This window comes from Sceloporus undulatus, chromosome 1 (assembly GCF_019175285.1).
Source record: "Sceloporus undulatus isolate JIND9_A2432 ecotype Alabama chromosome 1, SceUnd_v1.1, whole genome shotgun sequence".
NCBI lineage: Eukaryota > Metazoa > Chordata > Lepidosauria > Squamata > Phrynosomatidae > Sceloporus > Sceloporus undulatus.
The window spans coordinates 245,923,786-245,944,590 of record NC_056522.1 but is presented as its reverse complement, the minus strand read 5'-3'; the positions used below and the strand labels follow the sequence as shown (position 1 = coordinate 245,944,590).

At 39.7% G+C, this 20,805-nt stretch overlaps 1 protein-coding gene across 11 annotated transcripts in view; it reads left to right on the top strand.

The window, feature by feature from the left end:
- BIN1 (bridging integrator 1) overlaps positions 1-17,676 on the top strand; it is a 157,070-nt gene extending 139,394 nt beyond the window's left edge. For 5 of the 11 annotated variants that reach the window (XM_042452084.1, XM_042452073.1, XM_042452092.1 and 2 more), the window contains 5 exons: positions 2,679-2,798; positions 7,781-7,879; positions 8,900-9,010; positions 14,976-15,077; positions 17,183-17,676. In XM_042452084.1, the coding sequence (XP_042308018.1) occupies positions 2,679-2,798; positions 7,781-7,879; positions 8,900-9,010; positions 14,976-15,077; positions 17,183-17,290 (540 nt within the window). In that variant the 3' untranslated portion in view covers positions 17,291-17,676. The remainder of the gene's footprint in view (positions 1-2,678; positions 2,799-7,780; positions 7,880-8,899; positions 9,011-14,975; positions 15,078-17,182) is intronic. The other 6 variants (XM_042452099.1, XM_042452117.1, XM_042452126.1 and 3 more) reach the window with 2 other exon arrangements.
- The last annotated feature ends 3,129 nt before the right edge of the window (positions 17,677-20,805 follow it).

Sequence of the window (20,805 nt, the reverse complement as noted above, 5' to 3'; positions counted from 1 at the left end):
ATCTTGATATGGTAGCAAATCTGTTAATATGTTTTGGGAGGAGTGTTGATCAACCATAATCGCATTACTTATTTCTCACTCCATGGTCTTTTATTCAACAAGGCAACCTGCTCTTCTCTGAATTGCTCTCCTATGTGCTTGCTTTTAGTTGTAATAATAGAACTAGATTAATATTAGGACCAGTAAGATTGAAAACATTGACAGCCAAATGATTGATAAGTTTCAGACTGAGCATGCGTTTTAGGTGAAACAATTTTCAATGAAAATACGTTTTAAGTGCTGATACTTCATTTGATTTTGGGTAGTGCCTTTAGCACTAGAGACAAACAATGCCTTGTTATTAATTAAGAAGCATTTTCCCATTAAATATCTTCTGATATTACTTTCATTAAGATAGGAGGGGGAACAGATGGCCCTACAGATAGCATTACAGTTGGCCCTCTGTATCCATTAATTCAACCATCCATGGCTTGAAAATATATATTTTAAAAAATTCCAAAAAGCAAACCTTTATTTTGCTATTTTATATAAGGAGCACCATTTTACTACACTATTGTATATAATAGGACTTGAGTGTCCATGGATTTTGGTATCCATGGGGGTCCCGAAACCAAATTCCAGCCAAGGGCCTACTGTACTAGCCAGCATTACCTGTAGTTTGGGATGATGGGAGTTGTAGCCCAATAATATCTGGAGTGATATATGTTCTTCATCTCTGCTAGAGAACAAGCATTATCATATATGGAAAATGGGTAATTCTAGGACTGAAACATATCAAAAGATGTGTGCAAATAATTCAGTGGAACCTATAAGAGTACTGTAATAAAAGGCAAATTCAGATTTTCATCTGCATAAGTTGTGCACATGGAAGCGTTACCTCTTTATGTAGATTTCTCATGCAGGATGCCATTTATGGTATAAAAGTGGGTAACATGAAGAAATCAGATCCTGAGAAATTTAGAGAAGTTGTTTTAGAATATGTTCATTTTGTAATATCATGATCAAACATCAAGCTATACAGTGTTCAGGAATCCAGATCATATTAGCAGCCTGATGTAAATTCTGCTGACCGTATTTGTTTAAGCCCCTGTTTTTGAGGAATGCTGTAGGTTCAAAGAAACAGGACTGCTTTTAAAAGAAAGCAGATTAGAAAATTAGATTTCAGGTACAGTGATGCAATTGCATTATCACAAATGTTACTCCATGTTTTATAAAAATAAAATTAGCAGCTGCTGTTACCCTAGCTCAGCACATATATATGCATTCTGTATCTGGAAACCACAATTCAAATAAATATGTAGTATAAGCAATGAGATGAAAGGGAATTGAAGTTCAGGGAGTACGGAGATAATTACTTCAGTGGTGGCCCTTCACACTACAGATGTTAAGTGATAACACAGACATCCTTGCACTGATGAGCATAAGAAGTGTGATATTAAAACAACAAAAAGTGCTGTCTTTATCAAAACCATTGGAGTCAAACTTTAATCCCTTGATGAATTATCATTTAGTGGTTTCATCCTGAAATCTCTTTTAAATTTATTTGCTCATGACCAGCTTCCTTAACAGTAGTCATTGGCACATTGTCATAGAGACTGAAATGTCTTCCCATTACAAACTAAAGAAGCAAAAACTGGGAGGCATCCAAAATGGAATTCAGAGAAGAAAGAAGAGATACCTCTCAAGATGCTCAAAATATGGTAGTTTTGTTAATAGAAAAGCATGACACATTTCACCCCATGTGAGACTTTCAAACCCCATTTACTGAACAAGGGAATATGTTCTGAGTTCCAATTCAGAAATTTTTGACATTTGATTCTAATAGATCGCTGAAGAAGGCCTTAAGGGTACACACAGGCTGAAATTTGTTGGTCATTTCTACTAAAAAAGAAACCAAGTTTTGAGTATCTTGAGATGTATCTCTTGTTTCTTCTATGGATCCTGTTAGCAGAGCTTTTTTGAGTGAGCAAATGTGAAGAACTGCATCCCTTCCTTTTACGCAATTCAATTAAATCTGATGTAGTGCCAGATTCAGTGCAAAATTTACAATAGGGCTCTAGTGAAGCAGCAAAGGAAGGTCTTCTATGACAGTGCTGTCTTTTAGCAGCACTTTTAGATGGTACATTAAAAATTTGAAGCAGAAAAGAAGAAGTCTGTTCCAGTGTTGGATAGGTGTCTTGAAATATATTCAAGGTTTCGCTTGACCAAGCTAAACCAGGGAAGTATTTCTGGGAAACCACACTGCCTGGTACTTGCATTAATAGCTTTATTATTATTTATTATTATTAACCTTTATTTATGAAGCGCTGTAAATTTACACAGCGCTGTACATACAGTCTTTTAAATTAGACGGTTCCCTGCCCTCGGGCTTACAATCTAAAAAGATTGTAGCAATGCATCCCAGATTGAACCATCCAGGCCAGTCAATGATTCATGTTTGCAATGGGATTGGATGTACTGATAGTACTGCAAATGACCTTCCATCATCATCTGTAGAAAAACAAAGAGCTCTTGATCCTTACCTGTCCAGCAGGTTATTTACCCTGGGACTGTTTCATTGTCTGCTATCTGACTTCTCACTGCACTCTTCTCATTTTTGTTATCTTCCCTGTACCCATATCCACTGCTGCCTCCTCCCATCTTTGTTTCTCTCCTCTTCCTCCTTTATAATCCATCAGCCTGAAAAGACTCCCTCTAGCAGCGTGCAGTCTATGGATCAGTTTCCCGTCGATAATCCTAACAATAGTGCATTCGAGGTGGACTGGCCTGACCAGCCCACTGTGACTGAGATTGGCCAAGTAAGTGGAAGTGCTTAAAAACATAACCTGTCTGAAATTGTCCTGTCCTAGCTGCTGTGTGCTAGCACAGGGCGTTACCCACTTGCTGGTCTGTGGAAAGTGCAAGATTGATAGTAGCTTAGGCAAATGTGTATTTTCTGTCCTGCTGTACCTGGTAAGCTTTCATTTTCAGCAGAACTAAGAATTTATTTGTTCCCTGGGCACATACCATGTAAAATTTATTGAAGTGGGTGAAGGGGACTGGCTTGATGCTATGATAAAGTCATCATGAAAAGAGCTCATATGAAATAAGGGCTGTTTTGCATTCTATTACATGTAGGAGAGATCAGAAGAATGTGGGTAGCATCTTGGGTTTATCCAGGCACCATTCATCTTGTGTTCCTTGGTTTCTCAGTTCTCACAGTGTATACTGATGTGACTGTGTACAATGTAAAATGTAAAAGCAGGGGGGTGGGATCCAACTGCTGATTGTATGCTGTATATGGAAGAGATTTAGAATTGTGTTTTATGAGTCTGAAGACCACTGAAGAATATTGTCAAATTCTGGGAACAAGTGCATGAATACTTCTCACAAACACTTCTCATGCCAGTAGAAACTGGGGCTAGAACCAGGAATCTTCTGTTCTGCTGCTGGTTGGTAACTGTGTAAAGCAGGATGTTGGATGAGAAGTTCCTTGGTTCTGCTCCTTCAGGGCTCTTGTTATGAACATTGAGCTCCAGAGCATATATCAAAGTTAACAGTTTGATATTTTGAAATGCCTCCTATTTGTCTCCTCTTGCAGCAGGATAACTGTCCTGTATCATGTACCATTCAGATATGCTTAAATTATCATTATAGCCAACACTTCAAACTTGCCAAAGCAGAAATTCATGGTGGTAAGTGGCATGTTCTTAAAGCCACTAAAACAGATACAAAGAAAGATAATCAGCATGCTGGGGAGATAGACCTGGCAGCTTCCTATGATGACATTAAAGAAGTCTGATAGAAGCAACTGGTAATTTCTACATTGGCAGGATGTTGAAACTGCTCTGGGTTTTACTTTGTGCCTTAAAGATACTGTCCAAGGTGCTGAATCTACTTTGGGAATAGAGTTTAGCACCTTCAAAGTGCTATTGAAATCCAGATTAACACCCAGAATGGATTTCTCTTGCCCCACTGACACAGAGAAGACCATTCACATTGAGTCTGGGAGTAAATTCTGTTAGCTGTGAGCACCTGTTCAACTTTCCTTCACAGTTCACTCAGTGGTCTCCAGAGAGAATGACAAGATCACAGAAATATCAGTTTCGCTAATAGTTTCATGTTGCTGCTGCTGCTGTTGTTGTTAATTGCCTTTGAGTTGACCTCAACCTATGTGATCCTATGAATCACACATCTTGAAGACCCCCTATTCTCAACCTCTCTGCTCAGGTCCTCCAGGTTCAAGCCTGTGATTTTTTCCTATAGGTAATTATTGTAAGAGCCAAATTAAGCTTTTAAAAGTGCCAGTTTTTTAAGTGAAGGTAATTACCATGGCACATAGTTATGGTACACAATATAGAAAAGGAGGAAGAATTAGGTTAAGGAGCTGAACTTTTTAGTTGTGACCAGAACAAGACACGTCAGCCATGGATGTAAATTAAAATGAATTTTTAAAGGCCTTTCCTGAGTGTGATCAGATTTTAAATGGCATACCTTGAGGTATAGTTCTCAAAGCATTATGCAATTTTTGAGGAAAAATTGTAATGGTTGTGTTTCAGTTGTAGTTAAGGTAAAATACCTCTGAAGAGACAGACCCATAGACATGAGTTTTATCTATTCTGTGTCTATGCATCTAGTTAATTTTTATCCCACCATTATACAGAACTCCAGTTTTAAACTGGGATAGCTTAAGTCTAATAAAAATAGACATCACAATTAAGGGAAATGTAAGGGAGGTGTAATTCTTGTAAATACATTATTGAATAGCCAAAACACTTCTGGTTAATTTTTATAAACTACTATTAAACTATAGAGATTTAAATATGCTCAGTTATAATAAATACTGAGCATCAGAAAGAATCTGGGGAATCTTGGAACATGAAAAGGGAAGGCCAGAAGAAGGTTGGGATGGCAGAATCTCTGGGTCTTATCTGGGGGCCTGTTCATAGCTGAGACACAAAAGATAGGAAGATTAAAAGATGATTTGTAAGTCTGACTTCCTTCAGAGAAAATATTTTTTTTAAAAAAAAAAAATCTGGTATGTGAACACTGAAAACTGAATTTCATGAATAAACCCCAGTGGTGAAAGTGCGGCCAAACGATATTAAGCAGAATGTTCCCCTGAACCTGCTTACAGGGGTTTCATCATAAGGCTGTACTAGTTTTAGTTTTTCATTAACTCAGTCTGACAGTTTCCCATAATCTCCCAGTGCTGAAAGTTATATAAAACCAGGTACTTATTAAACTCAGCACAGATCAGCCATTGTACTTGATCGCCACTTCAGCAACTTGGGATGAGAGCAATCAAATGCAGTTTTCCAATCTGTTCTGAGGTCAGTACATGCTGCTGACATTAGTGATCATTGGTCAGGTTTTACAATGTTGATGCTGAGAGAAATCACCCTAGGGTTCAGCTATTCAAAACCTGCAGCTACTCTGGGCTGTGGGCAAGAAGGAGATTGATAGATGGAATGAGAGTCACAAGAATGCATTTGCTGTTTTTGTAAGACATCTGGAAATTTCTGCCTGCTTTCTCCACATAACAGGCATTATATATGACAATAAGAATGCAGTCTGATGCGTATTGTAACCTGACACAGTGAGACAGATCTCTGAAGAAGCACACATGAAATTGGGTTTTGAATCTTCTGTGCTGTTTGCATCTTGTTACTAAATGGACTAGAATGGTTGTTCATAATCTTGGCCCCCAGATGTTGTTGGATCTCTACTTCCAGATGCCATTGGCCAATAGTCAGGGAAGCTGTAGGACAACCGTATCTAGGGTCCCAGGGTTGGGAATCACTGGGGTAGGCCATTATAAAAGGAGAAATATGGTTCATTCCGTAGTTCAGTTGTCATATGAGGTACTTTTTAACCTCTTCCAGGACAGTACCAGGTTTGTCTTAGTGCAGGAGTTGGGAGGCTATGACCTCTAGATACTGAGATCTTGATAATTGTTCATGCTGGCTAGAGCTGATGGGAGTTGGAGTTCAATAATATCTGAAGGGCCACAGTTTCCTTATTTGTGCCTTGAAGTACCACTTGCTAATTGTGCTTCTGCCTCCCTTTTCAATAGGATCCATTATCATATTATCAGTCTTTCTTGTCTAGAACTGTAATAAAATGCTGCTAAAATTTCAAATACAATGAAGCAAAGGTGGTGAACCCAGGGGACTGAGTCTGATCCTCATGGAGTCCCTATTTGGCTCTCTGGCCATGTCTCCACCATCATGACAGCATCAAGTAATTGTTTCCTAGTTGTTTCATTCCCCCCCCCCCTCCTAATTCATAAAAGATTACAATACATTTCCCAGTTGCTGTCAGTAGAAACTTTAAGCTAAAAATACAATCACCCCTCCTAACTCACAGATCTGAGATCTGGGACCTTGAATATGAAGGGCGACCTCCGCTAATTTCAATAGCGCACGTGCCCAGGCCTCATGCACGGGGGTGTGTGGGCCCCCCCAAATGGATCCCCTGTGAAAATGGAGGGCCAAATGTATACTGGATTTTTGGTCTCACTCTTTTGATGTTGTTTCTGCCCACTGGAATACGTTCCACCAAGAACTGTATTGAAACTGGATTTGGCCATTGGGGTGAAAGTAGTTCTTCAGCCTTGGTAAAATCCCTAGTTGACTGTGAAGAAACACCAGACTGAATGGATTCTTGCTAGCTTTTCCCCTAGTGGCCAAGTGGTGGCAGCCTTCAACAGCATACATATTATTTCCAGTGGGTGAGGGAGCCAATTCATAATTTTCACCATCTGCCATCAATTCTGCTCATGCTTTTGTAGTATAATTGATCAGCAGGGTTTACTCCATTTTGATATCTGGCTACCTCCTTTTTTGTTGTTTTGTTAGAACTGTGAACTCCAGGTTTATGCATCAGTTGGTTATCCTTTGCCTTAAAGACAGGTTCTGTTTATTGTAAGGACATTTATGCACAATAACAAAGTTCATTGTATCTTTATTTCCTTTCTCTGTCTTCTCAGCAGGAGTTTGTCTGTCAGCCCTATTTCAATATTTTATTCAAGTCAAAATGGAATTTTTAACACATTATTTGTCTACAAGCAGATATTATGCAAAATGAACAGACCCTGTAAAAGTGTAACAACTTTTGGGCATTCTCCTGCCCCATGTTTGAAGGACAGGGCCAGCAGTGGAAAGGGACAAAATGAAAAACAAAAACAACCAAGCATATTTTCAGATGTGAGATATTCAAATAGTTCTTTTCTCCCCAGTGTCTTAGTAATGCAAATATATATATTATAAAACTTCACTAGTTGGAACTGTTTGCATTATAACAACCTTGCCTCTCCTTTCACTTCCATATGTACCCAGGTCCAAACAAATAGGGCAGGAGAAGACTCGTGCAGAAAAGCCTCAGCTTCTCTAAACCTCATGTATAAAAATACTTCAGAGGCAGATGGGCTTAACCTACACAAGACAGTCATGAATACCTAACACAGGGGTACTGTGATGAGCCTTTGGATGTATCCACATTGTAGAAATAATGCAGTTGACACCACTTTACTATGGCTCCATCCTACAGAAACCTCGGATCTGTAGTTTTTGAGGCACCAGCACTCTTTGGCAGCGAAGCCTAAAGACCCTGTAAAACTACTAATTCCAGGATTCCATAGGCTGGAGCTACAGCATTTAAAAATTGTCCAACTGCATTATTTCTACAGTGGGCAGCAACTCACAGTTCAGATGAGTTGTAAAAATGCAGTCATTCTCAACAGATGCTCTCCCAGGTATGTTGGGGGATTCAAGGAGTTTAACTGGCTTTTGTGTTGCAGTCCACAGAAGCCACTCCTGCTGGTGCTGAGGCAGCTGGCAAAGAAGCAGCAGCTGGAGCTGAAGCAACTAAAACCGAAACTGACTCAGGATCTGCCTCAGTAAGACCGCAGGCAAGGGAGAAGGGATGGGGTTTCAATCTCTTCTCATGCTGGCCTAGGCTGGCATCCTAGCTCAATTGCTCTTTACTCTTGTCACACAGTCAGATGTGAGCTGGGTGGAGTTGGAGTATCCTAGCTTTAGCTGTTCATGTCATGCTACATGAAGAGTATCCCTGGTAGAGGGACTTGCCTTGCTTGCTTGGGATTATGGAACAAGGTTCATTGATTATCCATATATGGCCTTCCACAAGGAAGGAAACCTTTGTCTTGACACAAACAGCCAAGCACACAGCAGTAGCAGTGCAGTCAGAGTGAATTTGGAAGGATGGTATCTCCACTGATCTCTTCAGTTCCCATTTATCACCCTAGCTCTTTCACAGTATGTGTGGCCCAGCAGTCTATGTCTGCTGTGACAGATCCCTCCAGGCAAGTTATGAAGGCTGTGGTTTTGAAACAGTACTGAACCCACAATGTAAGCTGAAAGATCTGGCCAGAGACAAGTCATTTGTTGCCCTTGCAAGTTTGAAGGGAGTTTTTAGCTTCTGTGAAGGAGAATGCCAAGAATGCAGAGGTTAGCAGCATCCAAGAGGAACATGACAACCAATTATAGTTGAAGGAGGGGAGACTTCTATCTGTTTTTAACCTATCCCTCTTTACACCCTTGTGGCAGAGCCTCTTTTTTCCCCCCATTAATCTTTATACACCCTGATATCCTACTAATATTTACCACCTTATGTGCTTTCCTTTAAAAAAAAAATCCATTCTTGTAATCATTTCCCTTACATCAGTAGTTATTCTTGGCCATAAGTCATAACCTCAATGGCATGGAGGAAAAAGAAGTTAAAGCCCTGGCACCTGAATTTTTAAAATTAAGGATGTTTGGCTAGTATGCTTGGGGTGAATGAATGCAGCTGTATAGTGGGCCTCTCAATTTATTTTCTCAAGCAAGACCTCAAACAAGACCCTTTATTTAAAAAAATGCAGCCCTGCTTTTTGGTCTCCTTTCTCTTCTTTCCTTAGAGCTCTCTGCCTGCTGTAGTTGTGGAGACTTTCCCAGCCACTGTCAATGGAACTGTGGAGAGTGGAGCTCCCTCCGAGAGAGCTGACATGCCACCAGGTTTCCTTTTTAAGGTAAGTGTGTTTGGTCAGGACTCTTCTAAATACATTCATCCTAGCCAAACAGGGACCCAAGGATGCATTGCATTAAAAATCAAGAATGTTATCCCAGTAAAACTGAAGGCATTGAGTTACAGAATTGGAAGAGACTACAAGGGCCACCCAGTCAAATCTCTTGCCATGCAAGAATACACAATCAAAGGACCCCCAACAGATGGCCATCCAGCCCCTGTTTTAAAATCTTCAAAGAAGGAAACTCTGCCACACTCCAAGGCAGCCTATGCCACTGTCAACTAGTTCTTACTGTCTGGAGGTTCTTCAAATGTTGAGATGGAATCTCTTTTCCAGTAGTTTCAACCCATTGCTCTCGGTTCTGTTCTCTGGAGCTGCAGAACACAAACTTGCTCCATCTTTAGTATGACTTCCTTTCAAATATTTAAACAGGGCTATCATATTACCTCTTAATCATCTCTTTTCCAGGCTAAATATACCCAGCTCCCTAATTCTCTCCTCATAGGTCATAGTTTCCAGACCTTTTACCAGTTGAGTTGCTCTCCTCTGTACATGCTCCACCTTGTCAACACCCTTTTAAAATTGTGGGGTCCAGAAATGGACACAGTATTCCAGGTGAGGCCTGTCAAAAGCACAATAGAGTTGCACTGTAACTTCCCACAATCTAGCCACTATAATTCTCTTAATGCAGCCTAGAATTTTATTGTCTTTTTTAGCTGCTGCATCACATTGTTGACTCATGTCTAACTTGTGGTCTACTAGGAGTCTAGATCCTTATCAGAGGTACTATTGGCAAACCAGGTGTCCCCGATCTTATATATGTACATTTCATTTTTTTTTCCTGCCTAGGTGTGGTATCTTGCATTTCTCCCTTTTGAAATTTATTTTGTTAGATTTGGTCCAGCTTTCTAATCTATTAAGGTCATTTTGGTCCTTAATTCTGGGAATTTTAATTTTGTGAGATATTTAGCCTTCTCTGTCAGAGAGCTATAGTGCCACAATAAACTGTACTTTCCAGGATTCCCTAGCACTGAGCCAGGGCAGTTAAAGCAGTCTGAAACTGGATTATTTCTGTAGTATGTTTTAGATCTTTGAATTTTGATCCTCTGGGATCCTTTGCTCTCTGCAATATTAGCAACCCCTGGATTATTTGGACCTTGGACCTTTGAATTTTGATTCTCTGGGATCCCTTGCTCTTTGCAATATTAGCTACCCTCCTAGTTTGGTGTCATTTGCAAATGTGATAAGCATGTCCTTTATTCCTTCATCCAATTCGTTGATGAAGATGTTGAATAACAGCCAGCTGTAAGAAAACATAAGAAGAGGCGAGGAAGCGGGGAAGAACTCTGGGACACCCAGGGAAGAATTCTGTGACATCCCACTGTTCACTTCTCTCCAGAATGAAAGGGAGCCATTGCTGAGGACCCTTTGGGTTTGGTTGGTTAACCAATTACAAATCCACCAAACAGTAGCATTGTCTAACCCACCTTTTACTAGCTTGTTTGTAAGGCTATCATGGGGAACTTTGTTGAAGACCTTACTGCAATCAAGATATGCGACATCCACATCATTCTCTACCAAGGTGGTAATATGACTTGTTATTGAGAATTCCATATTGACTTTTAATAATTATGGAATTCTTTATAAGTTCTTATAGACCATTTATATAATGATCTGTTCTAGAAACCTTCCTGATATTGATGTCAGGCTGACTGGGAAGTAATTGTCTGAGTCCTCTTTTTACCTTGTTGAAAATAGAGACAACACTTGTCCTCTTCCAGTCTGCTGAGACCTCTCCTGTTCTTCAGGAATTAATAATAATTAATTTGTTTTATTTATATACCGCTATTCCAAAGATCATAGCGGTGAACAGCAAGTAAGCTAATTAGCAAGTAAGCTAATTGGCCCCCAACAGTCTGGGTACTCATTTTAGTGACCTCGGAAGGATGCAAGCCTGAGTTGAGCTTGGGCCCTTGTGCTGGTCTTGAACTCGCAACCTTGTGGTTTTGAGTGAATGGCTGCAGTACAGGCATTTAACCACTGCGCCACCAGGGCTCATATTATTGGCAGTGGCTCTCAAATTACATTTGCCAACTCTTTTAATACCCTTGGATATAGTTCATCTGGCAATGATGCGTTGAATTTATTGTGATTGACCAGGTATTCCTGTACTACTGGTACCTCTCTACTTATTCTGTGCTACATTTCCCCTACTGCATTGTCTTATTCATTGTTCTCAGCCTGAGCACCATTTTCCTTTTGTGAGAAGACTGAGGCAACGTGTTGAGTAGTTCTGCCCTTTCTCTGTCCTCTGTTAGCATTTTGCCATCTTCATGCAATAGCCCTAATATTTCTTTCCTCTTTTGCTATGGACATAACCAAGAAAGCCCTTTCTGTTGTTCTTAATCTCTCTAGCAAGCCTGCCCTTTAACTTTTCTGACTTTCCCCCAACACTTGCTAGCTATTTGTTTGAATTCCTCTTTGATAATCTCCTGCCCTTTTCCATGTTTTATACATTTTCCTTTTAAAATTAGCTCAGTTGAAAGTTCTTTAGTCATCCATCCTGGATTCTTGAGAAACCACCCATTTTCCTCCTTATTAGAACTGTTTGAAGTTATGCCTTCAGTATCTCCCTTTCAAGGAACTCCCATTCTTTCTGAACTCCTTTCTTTTTTTAGTGTTCCTGGCCATGGGACTGCACCCGGTATTTCCCTAAGTTTATTGAAATCAACTTTCCTAAAGTCTAGAATGTGTGTCTAACCAAGCTTGGCTTTCCCTTTCCACTATATAACAAACTCCAGGAGAACATGATCACTTCCTCCTAAGGATCCCACTACCTCCACCCCTTTAACCATATCATCCCTTTTGGTTAGGTTAGATCTGAAACAGCTGAACCCCTTGTTTTCAGCACAAAAAATGTTTTCTGTACAGAAAAGGCTGTTTTCTATGCAAATTACAGTGCACCTGCATATGCTGGAAGTGGTGCCGCGCCCTGGAAAGAGTAATGGGGTGTGCGCCATTGGCGTGCGTGTGCCGCTGTGAGCACAAGCCCCATTGGCTTTAATGGAGGCTCAAGCATATGTGGAATTTCCCTTACACGGGGGGGGGGGGTCCATAATGGAAGGAACCACTGTATTTATATGCAATTTTTCTGCAAAATAGGTGCCAAATTACAGAATATTCTTCAACACTTCAGTCTTCTTGGGCATTCCATTTCAGACTTCAGAACACCAGTCCTTGAACAAAAGAACTACAAAGGAAGATTGGAAAGAGAAATAGCAGAATAGGAATGTATCTACGGACTATAGCCCATGAGCAGTGGCTTAAACACAGATAATAGTTTTCAGGCACACTACACACATTTCAAGACTATCTAAGCCACATTATCATGACCCCCATCATCTTGACCAGTTAATCACATCTCTCTGTTTCTCACACTCCATTCCAATAATCATTCTTATGGTTATCTGCTCTCCTTGGCTTTAGGAAGCATCCTTCCTGCTGCCTAGTCCCCCAATGACCATCATTAAAACTGAACTTGCCACCTCATCACCATACCCACAACATTTTGAATTTCAATTGACATTCTCACACACAACCAGTTTATATAGGTCTGTCTCTTGACTCTCCACCCCATTCTATGCATCTGAGGAAATAGGCTCAAGTGTACAAAAGCTCAAGCTACAAGCTTCTTTCTTTCAGTTAGTTTCAAAGGTGTGAGAAGATCCCTTTGCATACTGATTTTCCAGAATTCAACAGAATATTCTGTGCAGGAGACAGGGTTTCCTGTGCAAAAAAATATTTCTGGGTAGAAATATTAGAAATATGATTTTCTACACAGAAAATGCTATTTCTCTAAGTGGAAAAAGGCTTTTTTTATGCAGAAAACAACCATATAAGAATTTTGTGCAGACTAAAACCTGACCAGTGAAGATTCCTGTCACTCCAGGACTTTTCTCAACAGGGGTCTGTGACATCAGAAAAATTTGGGGTTTTTTGTGTGTTTATTTACTATTTTTCAAATATTTTAAAATATTCTGCCCATTCCTTACAACAAGATTGCTCTTTGGAGTGCTGGATGTGTTGCTATTCTTTCCCCATATTACAGATGGCCAATCTTCTTTTTGATACTGTACTGGATTGTAAATGGGAGAAAGAAAAAATAACTCATAAAAGGGCATGTTTGAAGCCATGCATGTGGGGTCATGAGATTCGTCTGAAAGCAGATTTGTGTACTTGAGACCAAGTTTTGCATTATAAAGGGAAATATAGATAATCCTGAAAGAAAATATGCAAACCCTACTCTCTGGGCCTGTCTTCCCCAATTTTATCCATTCCCAATCTTGTCTTCAGAATACCAGCTAAATATTTCAGCACAATAGATATGAGATTAGATTCCCTGTAAGTCATTCACTGCTTCAGATGCATGTTTTTCTAATAAACATGTTCAACTAACCAGCAAAATAATCATTTGAGTCTCCGCTTTTTGCTTAATTTTATTGATAATCAACCTTTAAAATTAATTAATTAAATTTATATCCTGACTTTCTCCCAAAAGGGATTCAATACAGCTTACAGAGATTTACACAGTACAGTGTGCCAGCATTATACATGGGCGCCTCTTACACGGCTTCCAGCATATGCTAGAAGTCCGCACCAGAAGAAGCCTTAATACGCCAGCAAGTAGTAATGGGGTGTGTGCCTATGGCACGCGCCCTACTGGGGCTCGAGCATACGCATTTTTCTCTTGCGCGGGGGGGGGGGGGGGGGGGGTCCGGAATGGATCCCCTGCATAAGGGAAGGACGCACTGTACAAATAAAACACTAATATACAAAAGTTAAAAAGGAATGAAATACTACTGTTATTAAAAGCATGCTAGAAAACAGTTAAAGTACTTTATAATATATAGGATGGGCGACACCTGGCTGAATGATACTACGTGTGAAAGGGATCTGGGAGTCCAAGTAGACCACAAGTTGAACATGAGTCAACAGTGCGATGTAGCTAAAAATGCCAATGCAATTTTAGGCTGCATCAATAAAAGTACAGTGTCTAGATCAAGAGAAGTAATAGTGCCACTATATTCTGCTCTGGTCAGGCCCCACCTGGAATATTGTGTCCAGTTCTGGGCACCACAATTTAAAAAGGACATTGAGAAACTGGAGCGTGTCCAAAGGAGAGCGACTAAAATGGTGAAGGGTCTGGAAACCATGCCCTATAAGGAATGACTTAAGGAACTTGGGATGTTCAGCCTGGAGAAGAGAAGGTTAAGAGGTGATATGATAGTCCTGTTTAAATATTTGAAGGGATGTCATATTGAGGAGGGAGCAAGCTTGTTTTCTGCTGCTCCAGAGACTAGGACCCGGAGCAATGGCTGCAAGGTACAGGAAAAGAGATTCCAGCTCAACATTAGGAGAAACTTCTTGACAGTAAGGGCTGTTTGACAATGGAACACACTCCCTCGGAGTATAGTGGAGCCTCCTTCCTTGGAGGTCTTGAAACAGAGGCTGGATGGCCATCTGTTGGGGATGCTTTGATTTGGATTTCCTGCATGGTAGGGGGTTGGACTGGATGACATTTGTGGTCTCTTCCAACTCAATTATTCTATGATTCTATAGAGACTACAGTTCCATCAAATTCACAATTCAAAAACCTGCCTAAATAAAAATGTTTTCACCTGTTGGTGGAAAGAAAGCAGGGAATGAGTCAACTGGGAGCAGATACAGAGAAGGCTGTCTCCTGAGTCCTCACCAACTGGGCCTGCAAAGGTTCTACCACAGACTTTCCCAGTTCAAATGCTTTACAGGACAAGGAGAAGTGGAATAGTCTCCTGATAACAATTTACACATTTGTTTGTTGCATCAGTGAGGTAGAGCTCTGTTAAAGTGAAACAGCCCTTGTTTGTGATATGTAGCAAAATCTCCAACGAGTTTCCTACTCTTCACTGGAGTTGTTATCCCTTTGCAGGTACAAGCTATGCATGACTATGCTGCTACTGATAGCGACGAGCTGCAGCTGAAGGCTGGGGATGTTGTTCTGGTGATTCCATTTGACAACCCCGAGGAGCAGGTATGGAGATCACATCGGTCTCTTGCTTGTTTTTTAACCTGTGTGGTATAGTAATAGAGAACACATACAGTTATCCTCCATTGAGGCACAGAAACAAGAGAGTTTCTAGGCAATCCAATTCAAAGAAGATTCAACAGATTGTTATTTAGAAGACTAGGATTTTACTGCAAACCATACTCATTGTCAGGTTATTCTTCTTGGACCTGGACCAAGAAAACTTGGGTTCTGATGTCCATTTTGCTTTGCCATTTCTGTGATAAAGCTTCAGTTTAACCTAACAATGGGTATGATGATACATAGAAAAAAGCCCTAGCCTTCCAAATAACAATCTGTTTGGTCCTTGGCTCAATGGGGAGATAATTAAGTGTGCAGAGGAGATGAGTGTGATCAGTTTTCCTTAGGCACAAGATAAATTAAAATAAGCCACATGATAATCTGAAAGCATTAGTTTCACTCCAGCAAATGCAATAGAAGGAAAGCGCAAGGAAAAACCTTTGGTTCTCGTTAGAATTTTGGAGCATGGCATACACATTTGCTGTCATACCTGAGGTTGACATCATGAACTATGCAAACAATTACTATTTATGAGGCCATTTGAGGCCTAAAAAGCCTCTGAATCTTCTCACTACCCATGTTGACTTGATTTTCTTCATACATAAGAGGAAACAGAGATGAGGCTCTGTGGCTATTATATTTATGTATCAAAGCCTTAGTGATGTAACAGCTGCTTTACATGCCAGGAATAGTTTTCTGATGGCATAAATAAGCTCTCCAGTAGATGGTGCTGTGTTCAAAGAGACAGAGGAAGTATCTTCATTGCTTTTTTAAAAACAACATAAAGGCAAACCATCATAAAATGAAAAAAAATATGGAATTTTGAATATATTTTTAACCAGTGTTACTCTTAAATGGCCTTTAATTTAGACTGTATTTCTATTTTAAACAAAATCCATATCTCCCACATAATACTACCCATGTAGCTGGGTAAATTGTTCTCCAAGGACTGCCTTCCTCCTCTTGTCTATTGCAGTCCACGCTCAAAAGCAGTTAGAATGACTCTTGGGTCTAAATAGACCTTACAACACCTCTGGATGATGTGCTTGTAGGCTGGGGGGTTGGAACCAATCACAATAGTGGTATTGTTACAACAAATATTAGACAGTGCTCCAAGCTCTGGAATAGTTTGGTAACACTGAAGATCTTTACAAATAATGAATAGTGATAGATCTCTTCTGAACAACTTGGGTGGAGCTTCCATGTATGCTTTGTATATAAGACGGACTTTCTGTTAAAAAAAATTCTCCTCCATTCAGCATTTTTCATTCTCCTCTGTGGCATCATCCATAAGTACCATCAGACTACCCTCAACATATCTGTTTGTCACATCTCTTTCCTTTTTTCCAAAGCACAGCTTACTAGTATCCAGACTTGGGATTCAAACATCCACTAGTCTGCTGAAAAAAAAGAGAAGTTTAATTTTGTTCTCTTGCAGGAATGCAGTCAAGAACCTAGGCACAATATAATTTTGCTTTCAGTCAAGGTGAAACACTTTGTTCTGATCTATGGGTGTACAGATCTATATTAGTATGTTCATGTTGCACACAGAATAGAAGATGGTCAGGTTACAATCCACAAGTACATTTAGCAAAAGTATTTGGACTGAAGAGACTTATGGGCATTGGATTACAATACCAAAATCCTAAACACGTGCTTCCAGATCATTTCATCTTCAGATAGCCTTTAGCTGGTCAAATGGCTAGCAAGACTGGCTAAAATAACATAAAACTGAAGAGCAGGAAACATAATTTACCCAAGATAACTAAAAAGTGGCAGAACCCCTTAAGAATAAGTAAGTTTATTATGACATTATCTTTCATGAATGCATGGAGCGCTGTTTTTAACTGACTAGTGAAGAACACAGGAGTGTGTGAGTGTGTTTTGGGGGACATCCATAGTTGTTAATCGGAAGTGTTAAAATGTACAATCTCTAACAATTAGCTTATAGCATAGCTATATGCAAGAGAAGTACAGTCATCATTCAAAACTGTGGAAATAGAACAGAATCCAAAATACTCTTTCTCTTCTTCCATCTTTCACTTTGGCAGGATGAAGGCTGGCTGATGGGTGTGAAAGAAACTGACTGGCTTCAGCACAAAGAGCTTGACCAGTGTCGAGGAGTTTTCCCAGAGAATTTCACAGAGAGAGTGCAGTGAAGTCCTGAGGCTCCTATCTGGCTTCTCTTCAGCAAGGAAGCATGATGTGTTTTCACCCCTCTCCCCTGGGGGGAAGTCTAAAAATAATAGAGAGAATTTTAAAGGAACAAAAGCCTAAAAGTTGGATTCGTCACAGAAAACAGTGTTTTAGAAGTACATTGAATTCAAAAGCGTTGTTATCAAATATATAGGCAATAAAGAAAGACAGGTTGAAAGCGGTCCTTTTTCCTTTTCCTTTGAAAAGTGCTGGTGTTCAGAAAGTTGGTCACCAAGCAGTCATTTTGTGTGAATTGGAATTAAGGTGTGTTCAGCAGTATAAATTGTGAAATACTAACTACTAATTGAAATTACACAATAAAGTTTACCTTGTGGGAAGGTGCAGTCAACCCGTCTTGTGGCTGATGTTGCTTATGTGGCATCCCTTGGATTTCAGACCCTGCAAATTATTCAAACCTGCTGCATAAACCCGATGCCTATCATGCTGTTGAAAAGAAATATTTAGTGTACAGTGTTCACACATTATAATTATGTATATGTGTGTGCGTGTGTGCGTGCGTGAGTGTGATGTTCTTCCTTTGGAAAAGTCTAATAAGAACTGTGATTTTATACATTGAACAGCAAACAAAGTCACCACTGAGTATATACTGTATCTAAAAGAAAAATGAGGAAGCTAGGCCTGATACGAAACTGCTTCAAAGACATGAATTAAACTATTACAATGGCACCTTTTTGCACTGCAAAAATATAAACATAGCTTTATATGTTTTTAAAATCAATAATCTATTGCTTATTTGTTAAACTGAACTTAGAATGAGCAGAAGCTAGTTCTAAATCCAGCTGTATTTTACAAGAAGGGGTAGAAAGATAACAGCAATCAAATGAGGAAACTAACATGTTATTGCATATTTGTTTCCACTTGAGGCAACATTGGCAGCAAAAAAACAACACACATTTGCTTCCAGTGTGTTTCCTCTGTATTTTGAACAACTGTAGGCAAAACCTTATCCATCTGTTTTATCCCATTTGTAGTTGGTGAATGTGTCAGTCAGCTTGAGTGCTGATCTAGTCATAAGAATATTCTGTGCCAGCCTGCTAGTTGGTGCTTCATTATAAACAGTTATTATGGTCAGTCTTTTTAGTTTTATCAAGGTAGATGACTATGTGATGAGATGCTTTCTAGCAGTCCAGATAAGTGAGATATGAAGGCTGTTCCTTGTCTAGGCCTAAATTGGGATGGGGTTTCTGCAGTCATCCAGATGTTGCTAGATTGCAACTCCAGCTTTTCTAGTCAGTACAGCCCATAACAAGGAGTGCTGGGAGTTGCAGTCCAACATCTCAAATAGGAATGCAAATCTCCACTTCGCAAATACAAGATTGAGTATTTTCATCAATTTTCTCCCTTCTCTGTGAGAATATGAGTTGTTCTGTGCAATTTTTGCATACTGTTTATGCATTGAGATTTTGTTTCATTTCCACAAAATACCCATGGTTTTGTGAAGTCAAAGGCTTTCATGGCCAGCATCCATAGTTTTTTGTGGGTTTTTCGGGCTATGTGGCCATGTTCTATAAGAGTATATTCCTGACGTTTCACCAGTATCTGTGGCTGGCAAGAGGATGCCAGTCACAGATGCTGGCGAAACGTCAGGAATAAACTCTTATAGAACATGGCCACATAGCCCAAAAAAACCACAAAAAACTACCCATGGTTTTGCTGCAAATATGTAATTTTGTACAGAAAGTATGTATTTTTGCACCAAACACATTGATTCCTGCATGAAAGATAGGTCTTGTTTCCTCCACAGAAAACATGCAGGAAAACTACATGGGTTTTTTTTTTTTTGCACAAGAATCCATGTATTCATGTGATTTCTCTAAGATTTATGAAATTTACATAAATACACAATGTCCTGTACAGAAGAAGCACATTTACTCTTCCTGCATGTATTTTCTGTGCAAAGCCCAATACTTATGCACAGTAAATATATATATTTTCTGCACAAGAAAACTATTTGTATTTTCCATCGTAATGAATTTTCTGCAACAAAGCCTTGAAATGTGAATAATTTCACAGATTGTCTTCTTCAGCCAGCTTTCTTGAGTGTCAAGACACTCTTATCATTAAGAATGTGAATATTGACAAGTACTGTTCACATCTCTAATCTGGATGACCACACAATTCTGACTCCTGGTTTAAATCTATTTGGTAATCCTAATGGATTATTAGTGTTCTAGAACAGATCGATGCTAAACTCGCTTGGAATCCAGGATGGCTAAATTGAGGCTGCCATACTTTGGCCACATTACAAGATGGCATGACTCATTTAGAAAAGACAATAATGCTAAGAAAGGTAGAGAGTAGTAGGACAGGGAGACCACATACCAGATGATGGGACTCAGTCAGAGTGACTATGGCCTGATCCTGCAGGAATTTAGCAGAACAGTGGAGGACAGGGAGTCTTGGAGAAGTCTCATCCATGGGCTTGCCATGAGTTGAGGTTGACTTGAGGGCAATTAACAGCAATCCTAATGAAAGCAGACCCACAGAATTAATAGAGTTTATATAAGTGCTTATTTACCAAGTTACACTGATTCATTTGGTCTGCTTTAGTTGGGACAAAATGAGCTATTGACCCTAGAAACAGGTCTTCATCTGCTGCAACTGTGCTGAAACTTTCTGCCATTACAAGATCACTGTGTAATGCATCCTGATTCAGTGGTTAGCACATGCTAGTATGGTGCACCAAAGGATCAGGCCTTGGGGAAAAACAATGAAATATATTCATACCTTATTTACATATAAGAGAAATAGATTGCAGTTTCTTGCTTTTCAGTCACGACAGGGTAAAATGCCACTTTGGAAATGGTACTCCTTTGTTTAATAAAGTGGGCTTCAGCGTATTTGAGGAAAACCCTACTCTACAGTGAGAAATGCTATTAAAGGGGGGCAATATTTTCTTCAAGAGAGAAAGCCTGCCTACTGATCTTCCCTGCAATTGTGGAGCTACAGGTGAACACTGGCTGTTTTCTAGGGGATATTCCCAATTGGGACTGTAGGGTGTCCCTATAGGCCTAGCCTGTGTTCTTCTGAATGAGTTGTGCACCCTGGGTAATCATGTTGCACTGGATACAACACAAATTGAGATAGAAAAGTTCCCCATGGATGAAAGTGTGTAAAACCATGGCTCTAATTTATGTTATTGGATTTGTATCGCTTCATATGTTGCTTGTTTGTTGTTCTGTCTGTTGTTATGAGCAAGCACATTGCTAGGCAGTATTCCGAGTGAACAGATTTACTATCAGTAGCAACAGGTTGTTCCCCCACCACACAGCTAAATCCTGTTGTCCTTTAAATTTTACTTGAATAACTAATATTTTAGCTAATGTAGCTAGTGAGGTCTTCAGATCCTTTGATGGCTGGGTTCATTTGTTTCCAATTTCTCCACTGCAAGTTTCCAATGTTGTTTCCTTTCCTTTCTTTTATTTTATTTTCTTGATATGAAGGGGTTTTTCTTGGA